Here is a 12,836-nt window from a genome sequence, read left to right as displayed (position 1 = left end):
TGACAAGCCTGGAGCTGGAAGGAACTTTCCCATGGGGGTCTGTGCTCCATCAGTGCAGGGAGGTGAAGAGGAGCTGAGCAGGTGATGCTGTGCAGGGACAGCAGCGTGACCCCAGGGCAGTGACACTGCAGGCTGGCCCCTCGCCCTGCCCTCCCTGTGACACACACACACACTGCAGGGTGGCAGGGGGTGGCCAGAGGGTTTGGGCAGTCTGGGACAGGGCTGTGTCTGTCACCTGTGTGCTGTGACAGCACCTGGTTTGCTGCTCCAGAGTCACAGACAGTCCTGTTCTGGCTCTGAAATGCCCGCCCAAATTAAAAGAGAGATGAGTAATTTATGCCAAGTGAGGATCTGGATTCTGGTAGTTGTGTTTGCCTTTGAGTCTCCCATCTCCATACATCTAGAAAGGGTAACAAAGATAATTGTTCAGGTATCAGGGACTGTGAGAATTTGAGCAGGATTCTCTTCCTGAATATAAGCTCTATAAGTGAAGCTTTCACACGAAGGGCAACACAACCCTGAGAAATTGCACATTAAGAAACACACATTTGCCAAAGTGAGTATGTGTTTCAGGGCTGAAAAAGGTCTCTCCTTCTCTATCTTCTTGTCCATAATTTGGCATGGGATTTCTGAAAACACAGCTTAATATTTGGTGGTTTATATATGGTTCATATTTGGTCACTTGCTGTCTCTCTCAATCCATAAATGCTCAACTATCTCTGCTGGTGTGGAGTTGCCAGCCCAGATGAGGTTTTCACTGGCAGCGAAGCAGAGCATTTAAACACAGGTATCTGGCCACCCTTGTGGTCTCAGGAAACGCAGGCAGTAAGCCATTAAGGCCTATTTTAAAATGTTCCTTTTAAAACCTTTGTTCCTGCTCATCCCGTGCCAGGTTCTGAGGGAACAAGCAGTGCTGTGCCTTGCAGTGCCATAGATATGCTGTGCTTCAGGGCGCTGATAGCACGGGGCACTGCTCCCTCCCTGCACAGAGCTCTGGTGTGGCTGCTGCTGCAATCAGCACAGCTGCTGAGTACATTTGGGCAGCAGCTCTCCACAGAGCTGCAAGAGGGACAGAGAGCAGGGAACTGGTGAGGTCAGTGTTTCACCCCAGTGCTGTTTGCACACCGCCTGAATGCATTTCAGTGCCAACAAAGGTTACAGCGGGACTGTGGTTTTGTGTTCCAGCAGCAGAAAGTACACAGTGGTCCAGCAAGCACAGCTGATACAGGAAAGATGGCTCAAAAGCTCATTTGTGCCTTCCCCGCTGATGTACTGGGAAGAATCCTACCCCAGGCTCTAGCTGTTTCTTTAAAAGCATTCCACAGTCAATTAGCTAATAAGGAATGCTAATTAAGTATAATTTTCTTTCAATATTGACTGTCCAGGGGATATTGCTCTCTCCAGCCACTAAGCTAATCAGGATGCTCTCCCTTACTGACCCCCCAAAGCAATGTGGGTTTTGTATCTCATGGCCACAACCATGCCATCAACAATTAACTGAGCACATTTGAATTGACACGATTTCGTCCTGAGAACAAATTAACTTCTCATAAATCCATTGGTAAATTCACCACACTGAAAATTAATCCCCACTAAGAACAGGGCTAAGCTGTAATTTCTCCAGGAGCAGTGAGAAAAAGGCAGCAGAGATCTGCCCTGCTCTGGCAGCAGATCAGGCACTAGCATGGGAGCCAGAGGCTGTCGTGTCCCACTGTCCTTCCTGGGAAACGCTCCTTAGGGCTGGTTTAATTCCCCCATCCCACCACTTTATTTAGGTTGTGGAAAGGTTTTTGTGCCTCAGAAGCACTGCTATGAAGCTTGAGGGGACCTTATCCCTCTCTGCAACTCCCTGAAGAGGTGATAGGAAGGTGGGGGTCAGGCTCTTCCCCCATGCAGCCAGTGTCAGGATGAGAGGACATACCCTGAGCTGAGCCTGGGGAGCTTCAGGCTGGACATCAGGAGGAATTCCTTCATGGAAAGTATTCTAAACATTGGAATGGACTGCCAGGAAGGTAGTGGAGTCACCATCCCTGGGGGTGTTCAAGAAACAGCAGAACACCAATGCTGTGGTCAGTCAAAGGCTGGGTGCAATGATCTCAGAGGCCTTTTCCAACCCAAAAGTTGATCAGCAAAGTACTTTTCCACAGCTTTACAGACACAGCCCATAAGGGATTTGATTGTGTTGACACTGCTTGGTGAGTTTTCAGTCTCATATCTGAGGGATGATGTTTCATCCCAATCTATGTGGCAAACACTTTGTGACAGCCTTTGAACACTTCTACTGCTTCCCCTCTGTAAATGTGACAGACACAGTTCATCCAGACTTTTTGTGCACTCTGACCTTGCAGTCTAACAGCAGAACATAAGAAAAATATTGCCTTCCACTAGTATGTATTTAAACCAGAGCACCATACATTGTTCCAGGATAACTCACACATCATTTGTTTCAGCAGTGAGTAATTTTCAACAGCAAATATATTCAATATCATTGCAATCGGGGACAATTTAGAAAGAGGCAAAACTCTGCTACATTATTTTTACTGTGAATCATTTGTTCACCTTCTTGTCTTTGATGCATTGCTTTCATTAACTTGAAACAGTTGCAAATACCAAATTTTGTTTGAAAGCTTTCTTATTTCGGTTGTTCTTAGGGTTTCTTTCCCACCATGCACAAATAAGAAATTAAAGACAGAAATGGGCTACAAATATGAGAGAGTGCTTGTGTCTAAACAAACACAAAACAAACCACCATCACAGGGTGAGATCTTCCACATGAAGTCCTGAACAGCCCCCCTTGCTCTTGTGCTCACCTGTCCCTACCCCTGGAATTGCAGCTGCTTGCTCCATCACAGCTCTCGGCCCCACAGAAGGGAGGGGCTGCCAAAACACATCCAGGGAAGCCATGAGGAAGAGAGGACCTGGGGGAAAGTCTGAACTTAGGAGCTGGATCTGCTGCCTCTCCTCTAGCCTGTCTAGCACAGATGATGCCAGAGGACTTGTCATTTATTTCTCTTGTTCTCCTCACAGGTTTTTCAAGGAGGTAGGTTCCTCTCACTCCGGCAAGGGAGATTCACTTCCTCTCCTGTTATCCGGTGCCTGTTGTCTGTCTTTCACAGGAATTCCTGGGACACTTCATACACATACATTCCAAGCAGCTCTTTGTAAGGGAAGCTGTTGGACCTCTCAGTAAAGCCACGTGCCAGCTAAGGTGCTCAAAATGCACCTGTGAAAAACCTGATGTAGATGCAGAGCACATCTACAGCCTCAGGTGACCCTGACCCTGCCTTAATCAACAGACACCTGTCTCATTCATGGACATAAGGTTCTTTTCACACTGATGAAGGCCCACTGGCTTTTAGCATCCTGAGTTCCTTGAATGAACATGAAGCCCACAAGTCTTCTGGTGAACACCAGCTTAACACTGGAAATAAGTCTGTTCTTCATTCAAAAAACATTAATATTTGAGTTTAAATTGATGTAGGAGCAGTTTTACACTCAAAACTACTTTGGCATCATCTGTTAACAGTTGAGTAGGCATTAATTCCTCAAGACTGGATATTCCTGGGGCCTGCATTACTGCTATAGGGCCTCCTACTGTAATGTTTCAGTTGCACCATAGGCACTAATATAAGACACATTGTAAATAATAACAGGCAATTCTGGTAAACAAATTTGGATGTTTTTCATCTAGATCTGTCAATTAAATCTACTGTAAAATCAAGAAAAGCAAAGAATCTAGCTATGAAATTCCCTTCCCTTAATGAGGCATTTAAATAGCATCTCACATTTGTTCTCCAATTGTTTACATAGGATGTCATTTGTGATGCATTGTTGGAGCCCTGTAAATCTCAGCTGGGAACAATATCCCAGAGAGCAGAGGGGGACAGTTCTGCTTCAAGCTACATCTCAATAGATTTGCTGCCTTTTCTTTTATTATGTTACTCATCTGAAATGATATCTGTAATCCTGCTAATGAAATGCAATAACATCAGATGCAGCAGCTGTCAAAAAAAAAAATAATGTGAAGTTTCATTAAACTTCTTGAGGTTATCTTCACTTTTTCCTTTGCTGATTTAAATATTGCTGGTTTTCTGAAGGTCATCTTATTTCTATAAGGCTTTAATGAATCCTGGCTTTTGTGTTTTAGACACCTTACTCCCTCTGGTTCAATAGGTCATTAAACATATATTTAAGTCATTCTTTGTCCCAAGTGTTTCTTATGGGATCACAGCCAAAAGAGACAAAAGATCCCAAGGTGGATGAAAGGCAGGTTAATTATTCTTATTTTATAGATGAGAAAATGAAGCTTAAAAGGAAGAAAGTGACTAGCACACAACTCACCCCTGTCAATAGCGTGACTCGTATTGGTCAAGTCTTAAAGACTTAAGTCTTAAACATCACATTCATTTCAGTGTTAATCAGGAGACTTCAAAAGTCCCAGGGGACCTTCTGGCTTTTATGATTCTCTTTTGAAGACCTGAATGCTTTAAACATCTGTCTCTGAAAGTCTTGCCTAAAGTTCCCTGTGCCCTGCTTCTAAATCAGCTTGGTGAGCCAAACCTCCACCACAGTTTCCAAATTCAATAATAAAATATTTTTGCAACTGTGTATGTATTTCAGAAAGCAAAACATCATGGATACCTGATCAGATGCTTTTCAAACTGCTGCAGTATCTCTTTCTCCACAACTTATAATGAGATTCAAGTGCTCAGCAGAGAAATGACTGCAGATGCCTGGTCTGATGCTCACTCACTGTTGTTACCTCAGCAGCCCAGCTAGAAATGTCAAAATACAAAATCTGGGCCTTAGCAGTGTCAAGAGATATGAGTTGGGCTTGAATGGGAGGCTTATGAGCACAGCTCAGGATGCACAACAGCATCTGTGAAGTTCACAGAACCTTCTGGAGGGCGTATGCCAAGGGCCCCATGCATTGTCTGTCCCTCTTGGAGCAATTCTAGAATAATTTTCTCTGTAATTCCAACACAGAGCGGGGTGTGGGGTGTGTGGTGCCTGAGTATAAGGTAAACCTTCATTCACTCTGAAGATTAAAATCATGAGGTTAACTCAGTTTGGCTTCTCCTTTCTTTTAACAGTGTTAGGTCAATGATGCCATTCTCATTTCCTGACTGGCTGTTGCAAAGGAGTGAAAAAAATTCCCAGCTTTCACAGGAGGGCTTCAATTATTTTGACAGCCAAGCCATCAATTCAGGTCACACGAATCTGTATCAGCAGACAGACCCCTGTATTTTGTGTAGAGAGATTTGCACAGATATGTCACAAATAAGCTGAGAGGAGGTCGTTCTCCTGATGCTTCTCCCTGCACAGGATAGAGATTAAGCTACTGGACAGGCTGGTTTTGTGACTAAAGCCCCATCCTGAGGCAAGAATTCTGATAATGCTGCACAGGCAGGAAGCAATTTACTCATGGGCAAGATCTCTGATTGTGAGCTGAGAAGGAAGAGGGTAGCAACCAGTTTGAGTTTTGTGGCAGGAGCTGTTGCTTACTTTGTGCTTAGAGCTGGGAAGCAAAAAGTAAAGAATTCAGAAGATACAAGCTTCACTGTGACAAGAAATTCAAGGAGTTTCTAATAAACTGGGTTGTACTGACAGGCATGGAGAAGTAAAAAGATCTTAGAATTGTGTCATTTGAGGGGTACTGAAATTCATCAGGAGCTGGCGTCCTATTGATCTCTGCTGTGTGGCTAAGACAAAAGAAAAATAAATTATAAATATAGGATGAAATAAATACCATGTTTCCTCCTAATCTAGTAATTTCCATTTACAAAGTCAACACAGATGAATGAGCAATTTACACTGATGAAATCACTGTCCTTCTTAGGGCCCATTTGTAGTAACTGCCCATCCCCAGCGATTCGCCTCCCTTGTGTGCTCTCCAATTGAGCTGCTATGAACGCAGAGAGGGGAGAATTTATGGGAAACAATAGCTGGATGTGACTGCCAACCCAACGTGCTCTGAGAATCCATACTGGGGATGTAATGCTGGGCCTCTGAGCTCTGCAATCAGACACTGCACTGCAGGATATGGTCTGTCCTTTGGAAAACTCCTTCATCTATGGATTCTGGGCTAGTGTGAGCTACTTAGGACGCAATCAGGGAGGAAGGAGTTTAAGATCTGATAAAAGCTATAGACTTTGTAGCTGCCTTTCTGTCCAGGGAGTACGTCCAGCTCAAGGCAACTCATGGTGGGATCAGATCATTGCCCTCTTTCAAACATTTTGGCTTTCCCAAAGACTGATCTCCTAATATAGGACAGAAGAAAGATCCCTCTGGAAGGCTCTGTGCCCTAGATATAACTTATTTGGGTCTCTTTGGTTTGTGAAACACATGGCTGATTGACAGGCCGAGACTATGAAGTCAACTTTGCTGAGCCATAAATAGCATAATTCAGCTTCTCTGAGTCCCCAGCAGATGTATTCATCAGGCACATGAGTCTCTCCAGGCATCAAAATTGACAGATTTCATTAACTTTCTGCAACCTGAGAATCCAGCTGTAATAGACAGTGTGGAGGAATCAGAGGAATGCAGGTTCTCAGCAAGACTGTGTTATCAGACAGTCCTGATTATACAGAGCCGGCAGGCAAGGACTGGCTTAGCAGTCACTGCTCTCCCTGGTACTGCTCTTAATGACTAATCCCCACAGCATCCTTCCTCACCTCTCTGAGCCTTGCAGTTTAACATCACAGCCAGCCTCCAGAAGGGAATTACGTGATGCACTACAGCCATCCTTTCCAGCAACAGCTCTGCATCTCGCTCTGGTGTGTCAGCACAGGCCTGGCAAAAACCAGTTACTTCTGGTGCCCTTGCTATTGAAATCCTGCTGCTAGGTGCACCTGACTGCTCAGGTGTCATGAAAACCAGAAAAGTGTTACATTCGGGGCATAAAAATCCCTTAGCAACCTTTTTAGAAAGGAGGAAAGAAAGAGGACTTCCTCCACTAAAGATTTTTTTTTACTACTTCTTGTGCCTTGACCTGTGCTCACAAAGCCTGCCTTGTGATTTTTAAGTGATGAGAGATTCTCCTCCTTGCTCTTCACCCTGTCAGCTCGAATTCCCCTGTTCTGTGTTTTGAAGATGTGTCTCAGGGTTCTAGGTGAATGAGGACCTGTTGATTTTAAAATGCTGCTCTCCCTGCAGCTGCTGAGCATGCCTGAGCTGAACACTGCTGCTGGCTGATGGGATCTGCAGGGCTGCTGGTTCTCCTGCGGCTTCTGGGACACATGCAGGATGAGAGCAGTAGGTCAAACATGGCACATGACTCCTAACACACTGCCCTACTGTAGGGAGGAGGCTGAGAGAGAGATTGGTCCCATCATGAAGAAGGACTGACACTTTTTCTTGTCCTCTCTCTAGAGAAAAGCAACAGAGAATATTTCAGCAGTATTCCAGGGAACATGGCTCCCAGGATCACTGCAGAAATACCTGTAAGGAGCAGTTATAAGATGGTACAGCAGGGTTCTAAAGTTTCATATTGTTCAGGAATTATGCTGTTTATTCTTGAGTGCCATCTACTGACAATTCCTGTCTTTATGATTTGCTTTCATTGATATGGCTTATTTTCAATGCCCCATATAACTTCTGTTAGCTTAGATGTTCCCTATTCCTTGAGCACTTTATTGCCCCCTGAGGACCAGGATGCCCTTGACGTGATGTTTTCAGTTTTCTCTTGGACTTCCCTTTTTCCTTCCACCCATCACCAGGCTTCCTCCTTTTCCTGCTTGCTCCTCCTGCCACGAGGGCAATTTCTGGCCTTCCTGTGCTCACCCTTCTGGCTCCAAAATGTAGCTGTGCTGTCCCCCTTGAGCAGGAGGTTGCCTCTATCCGTTTGTTACAGCACTGCTGAGATCTTATTTCCCCATTTCCTTTCAGTTCTTCCTCTTCTTTCAAGAGCTTTTTCAGCAACTTTCATCCAGTAACCTTGAAAATATTTAATGATCACTGACTCCACTATATTATATATTACGTGTTCTAGGAGTATTTTATTTTAGTTATGTGATACTTGAATTAGCATTATTATTACAGTTTTTCATTTTCTATCTGTAAGATTTCCTCCCCCAGCAGTCCAATACATTTTGCAAAGATAAAAATAAATTAAAGGTGAAAAGTTATTGCCAAGGACAAGAGCTCAGGAAGTTTAGCCTACAAGATATTTCTTTCTCCACTGAAAACATAATCTGTATAGATAAAGAAAATGCCAGGTAGCTAACTTGTTATAAGCAACAGAGAAAATGGGTCAAGAGACTTTTTTCTTATACACTCAGTTTTTGGCTTGGTTCCATCTCTGCCAGCTGGCCAAAGGAATGAGGAAAATTCTGGTAAAGTCTCCTGATGCATGGCACAATTTTGACTGAGACCTGTGCCTCAGACAGCTCAGCAGGACGGCCACTGATACCCTGACACTCAGCTGCCACTCAACCTCAGGCAGAAAACATCAAGCTGTAGAAGTGCAGACATTTCTCCACCACAGGCTTATACTGTGGAACTCCTTCCCTGAGGATTTTGCTGAGGTCAAAACTGTAAGTAGGTTTAAAAAGGATTAGACAGATCCGTGGTGGGCAGGTGTGATGGTTGCTATTAAGCATGACAGCCTGGCTCTAACATCTGTTACAGAAAGCCCCTGTGGAGCTGATGGCTGGAGGGGGCTGCAGCAGGGAATCTGCTGCTCTGGGCTGACCCCAGTTGGTGCTGCCCATCCCTCCCATGGGCAGTGGCTACAGCAGCCAGGGCATGATTAAAAACTGCTTCAATCTGGAAAAAGCCCTTGAATTCCCATGAAAATAGCACTTTGTCTTATATGGTTATTCTCCACTGAGATCCCTGAATCTCCAGCAACAAAACTGGGATTGCCCCCCTGAACTCAATGCCACAAAAAGCACAAGGTCAGGCCTTTCTGGGGTTCTTTCAGCAGAGACAGCTTTGCTGAAGTGAGGGCTGAGGAGTATTTCAGTATTTGTTCCTGGACTTCTAAATCCATATCCTGCCTTTTGTATAAACACACATCCAAACTAATATTTTACTAACTTAGAAACTGCTTATCAGTAAGATGGCAAGTGTCACTTGCATCCCATTTCTTTTATTTTAATGACTAACAGCTTGTGCTGCAATTCATAATTCAGTCTCTTTCCTCCTTTCTTGAGTCAGGCAGCAAAACCTGATCAGTGACAGAGATGATTCTTGTGAAATTGCTGCACAGGGGTTCCTCTCACTGAAGGGCTGACAAGATACCAGCTGAGGAGAAAGCTTAATTGCATGGGTGATCAAAGGAGAATGTATGAAGCCAGGGAGACTGTAAGGGGGTGTGCGTAGGAGAGTGTTTTAATGAGAGATTATAAGGGAACATGTGAGTCTGGCACACACAAAATGACAGAAATGAATGCATGAGCCAGTACAAAATAGCATGCTAACCAAAGGCATCCACAGATCAGCTTCAGCCCCTTCTCAGCCCTTGCCTAAGAGACCTGCATTCTGTTAGCTGTCATCCCACTAACTATACAAAGAGAAAATAGTGAAGGTTTGATCTTTGCAACTGGGAAAGGAGGAGGAGGGGGGGAACCTCATGAGACAACAACATCCAGGCTGAACTGGAAAAGAGAGATCAAAGCAATGAGCTGAACTGAGAAGAAGGGACACAGGACACTGATACGGCGTACTCCCGGGAACGGGATAAATTGACGGAAAAAAAAGAGAATTTAAAAAGCAGTGAAGGCACTTGCCAGCCCTTCCACGTGCTGTAACACACTGCACAGACAGAGGTTTGGTTCATGATGTATACTGTGCTTTCTTGTATGCTTACTGTCTTACTTTATACTCAGCTCCACTTACATCACTGGGGGTACTTGAAGAGTAAGATGCCTCTTAATATCAAAACAGGTGCCATTAAAATGGCTTATGCACAATCTCACATCATTTTAGCACAAATCCATTAAAAACCTCATTACAGTTATGTTGGCATAAACCTCTGTGCCAGTGTTCTCCAGCTGATTTAAACTGCATCAATATAAATCCAGTTTCAATTGATTTATGAGATTCTAGGCAGAAGTGCACTGCATTTAACAAACTAATGGGAGGACATACTTTTATTGAAATATTAAAACTTCTGCACTCGATCTTTTCATATTCAGCAGTGTGGCTTTTGAACTTTTGCCATTTTGTATTTTACAAGCCCTTACAGGGAAGGAAAATAAGTAACTTTGGAGCAGTTGGGTTAACAGCCTTTCGCTTCATCAACTGAACCCGTGTGCAACCACAGATGCCTTAAGCTTTAGTGTTTTATAAAATTATAAGGACACAGGAGAAGCGTAATGCTTTTTCTACTTACCCTACTCTGAACTCAAGCATATTAGTGGCTTTTTTTTTTTTTCCCCTGTAAAAGGCATCTAGCCTTTAGTTGAACACACCCCTTTTTTTGTAAAAATAATGACAGCTCAGTATGTAAGATACCACCCACTAGACCAGGTTGCTCAGTGCCCCATTGAACCTGGCCTTCAACCCTTTGAGGGACAGGACATCCACAGCTTCTCTGGGCAGCCTGTGCCAGTGCTTTGCCACTCTCACCATGAAGAATTTCTTTTGTATATCTAACCTAAATCCAAATGTTATTTAATCAGTCAGAGCTCATGTTCTCCACTACAGCAGCTTTCTGGTCAGTTTATGGCCACCATGAAGCAGTCTATCGTTACTGAAGTTTATCCAATATAACACTGGGAGAAGAAATGCAGTACTGGCCTTGAAATGACACCACGTGATGTTAAAAACAAGATAAAAACTACTGCCCCTCATGTGCTGGCAGTGATGAATTATGCAAGTCTCTCCTTCCAGTCTCTCCCATCTGCAACAGCTACAATAGAACCTTAGTTCAAACACTATTCTTATTGAGCTCTGGAGCTGTCAGGCCAGTCTCAGCTTTTGTGTGAGATTCCTGAAAAATAAATTTGACAGTTTCTCTAAGCAAAAGGCCTCTAACCATGTCTGCAGCCTGGTAACCATAGTACTTACATGCTTTGTGAAATTTGTGTTTCACATCAAGAACGGTAGATGCTGGAGGTACCTGGAAAAGAAAGCAAAATGCATGCAGATTAATTCTTCTTTCTTCTTCACTTTGGGGTCCCTTCTCCACCCCTCCAATGAGGAGATGCTTAGATTTGTCTGCAAGTCCTTCAGGCTAAAATGAAAAAATCAGCAAATTTTTTTCACAGGTTGGTATGTTATTAAGGATTGTCCAAATTTGAATTATACATCAACTGGACCACCTCTGCTTGGTCGATGGAGGGGTAAAATCACAAGGGTCAAGAGGGAAAGCTGCTGGCCCTGCTTGATGCAGTAATTGTCCCCTAGATCAAACCAGTGGGAAAACTTGAAGGGTTTAGCTTTAAAGTTAGGCTGAAGCATGCTGAGGTCCATGTCCTGGGGACATGAAAGGGTTCTCTGGAGGGGGCAGTAGCAAAAGTGGTAGGTCCTGTCCTTTCTGCCTGAAATGAGTTTGCTTCTGCATGCTTTTGTTCACATGCTTTGAGGCAATTCAGGTGTCACAGTTTTAGAGGGCAGTCTGGAGGCTTTTTAGGCTCTATTTTGTTATGTATATTGATTTCTTAATATACTTTGTACAAATTACCTGAGAAACACATTTAGAATTAGAATTAACTAGAGCAAACTACTTGGATTTGCCTTTTGTTTGCAAGGAGAGGCAGTGGCACTCTTGAGGAAGGAGCATGTTGAGCTACTTATTAGCGGATTGTGACAACAACCATGCAAACAAATAGAGAACAACATAAGAAATTCTCCTAGTAGAGATCATTTAGCACCTTAACATACACTGTTCTGTTGAAAAGACTGTCTGGAGAAATACTGATGCAACCAAATAAAATTGCTGACTCTAAAGCAACAAATCAGTGCAGACAGAAAAGTTTACTCTTATGTAATTTGACACTCCTCACAAATATACAGTGTGTGTGCTTTTAGTACTTATGAGTAACCCAACTTGCTTCCAGTATCATGAACAGGCAGAGAGCTCAGCACAGATTTCAGTGATCTAAAGATGTAAAATGACACCTGTGCTAAGAGGTAGTAAAGTATAGATCTTTTCTAAGTTTTATCTTGGGTTTAGATGAGAACACTTTATTTTCCACAGTTACAGAGGGTTTCACTGGGCATTTACAGAAACTGCTGTAAATGAAACTCCACTTAAACCCTAACTTGTCTCTCTATGTTGCTGCTAAGCAATGCCAACTCCACCCAAATCAAGGCCAAGGCTCCCTGAAACCAAGGATCACCCTTTTTGCCTGTCTCCAACACCCATGTTGTCCCAAACCATCCTGACTGTACTAGGCCAGGCAAGAGACACTGCCCTTGGAGACCCTTTTCTTCCTAGCTACAGGAAACAATAGAAGAAGCCATTTTATCTTTCTTAGTTTAAAAAGGAAAGAAAATATTTTATCTGTGTTTTTTGTGCTTGAGCCATGCAACACGCAGTAGAACAGCACATCTCCCATAGTCTCTGTGTATTTTTCCTATCATGTGTGCAACATCTGTGGACTTGGTGGGGTTGTGTTCTCGAGACCTCTAAAGAAGTCTGAAATTGCTTTCTCACCTGTGTAGTCTCACACCTGTGAGGCCTGGAGCCCAGAATCCACCAGATATGTGTGCAAGCTGTTAGCTGGCAGCACCTATTCAGCATACAAGCCTGCAGACCGAAACTTGCCATGTGTCCTAGCACGGGGCAGATCTGCAGGTTCTCGGGGCTGGCATTGCCAGCTGAAGGACGGGGATGGTCTTTTCCACTTTGATGGAGGATGAGCTGGCTTTCTAAATGCATTATAAGC

The 12,836-nt window shown here is 43.7% G+C and overlaps 1 protein-coding gene across 3 annotated transcripts in view; it reads right to left on the bottom strand.

The window, feature by feature from the left end:
• TECRL (trans-2,3-enoyl-CoA reductase like) overlaps positions 1-12,836 on the bottom strand; it is a 58,979-nt gene that overhangs the window by 34,343 nt on the left and 11,800 nt on the right. For all 3 annotated transcript variants that reach the window (XM_084205203.1, XM_084205202.1, XM_084205201.1), the window contains exon 2: positions 11,014-11,065. In XM_084205203.1, coding sequence (XP_084061329.1) covers positions 11,014-11,065 — 52 coding nt within the window. The remainder of the gene's footprint in view (positions 1-11,013; positions 11,066-12,836) is intronic.

Source organism: Fringilla coelebs (genome assembly GCF_963513975.1).
Source record: "Fringilla coelebs genome assembly, chromosome: 4".
NCBI lineage: Eukaryota > Metazoa > Chordata > Aves > Passeriformes > Fringillidae > Fringilla > Fringilla coelebs.
The sequence above is the reverse complement of the archived record's forward strand: the minus strand, read 5'-3'. Positions and strand labels throughout refer to the sequence as shown.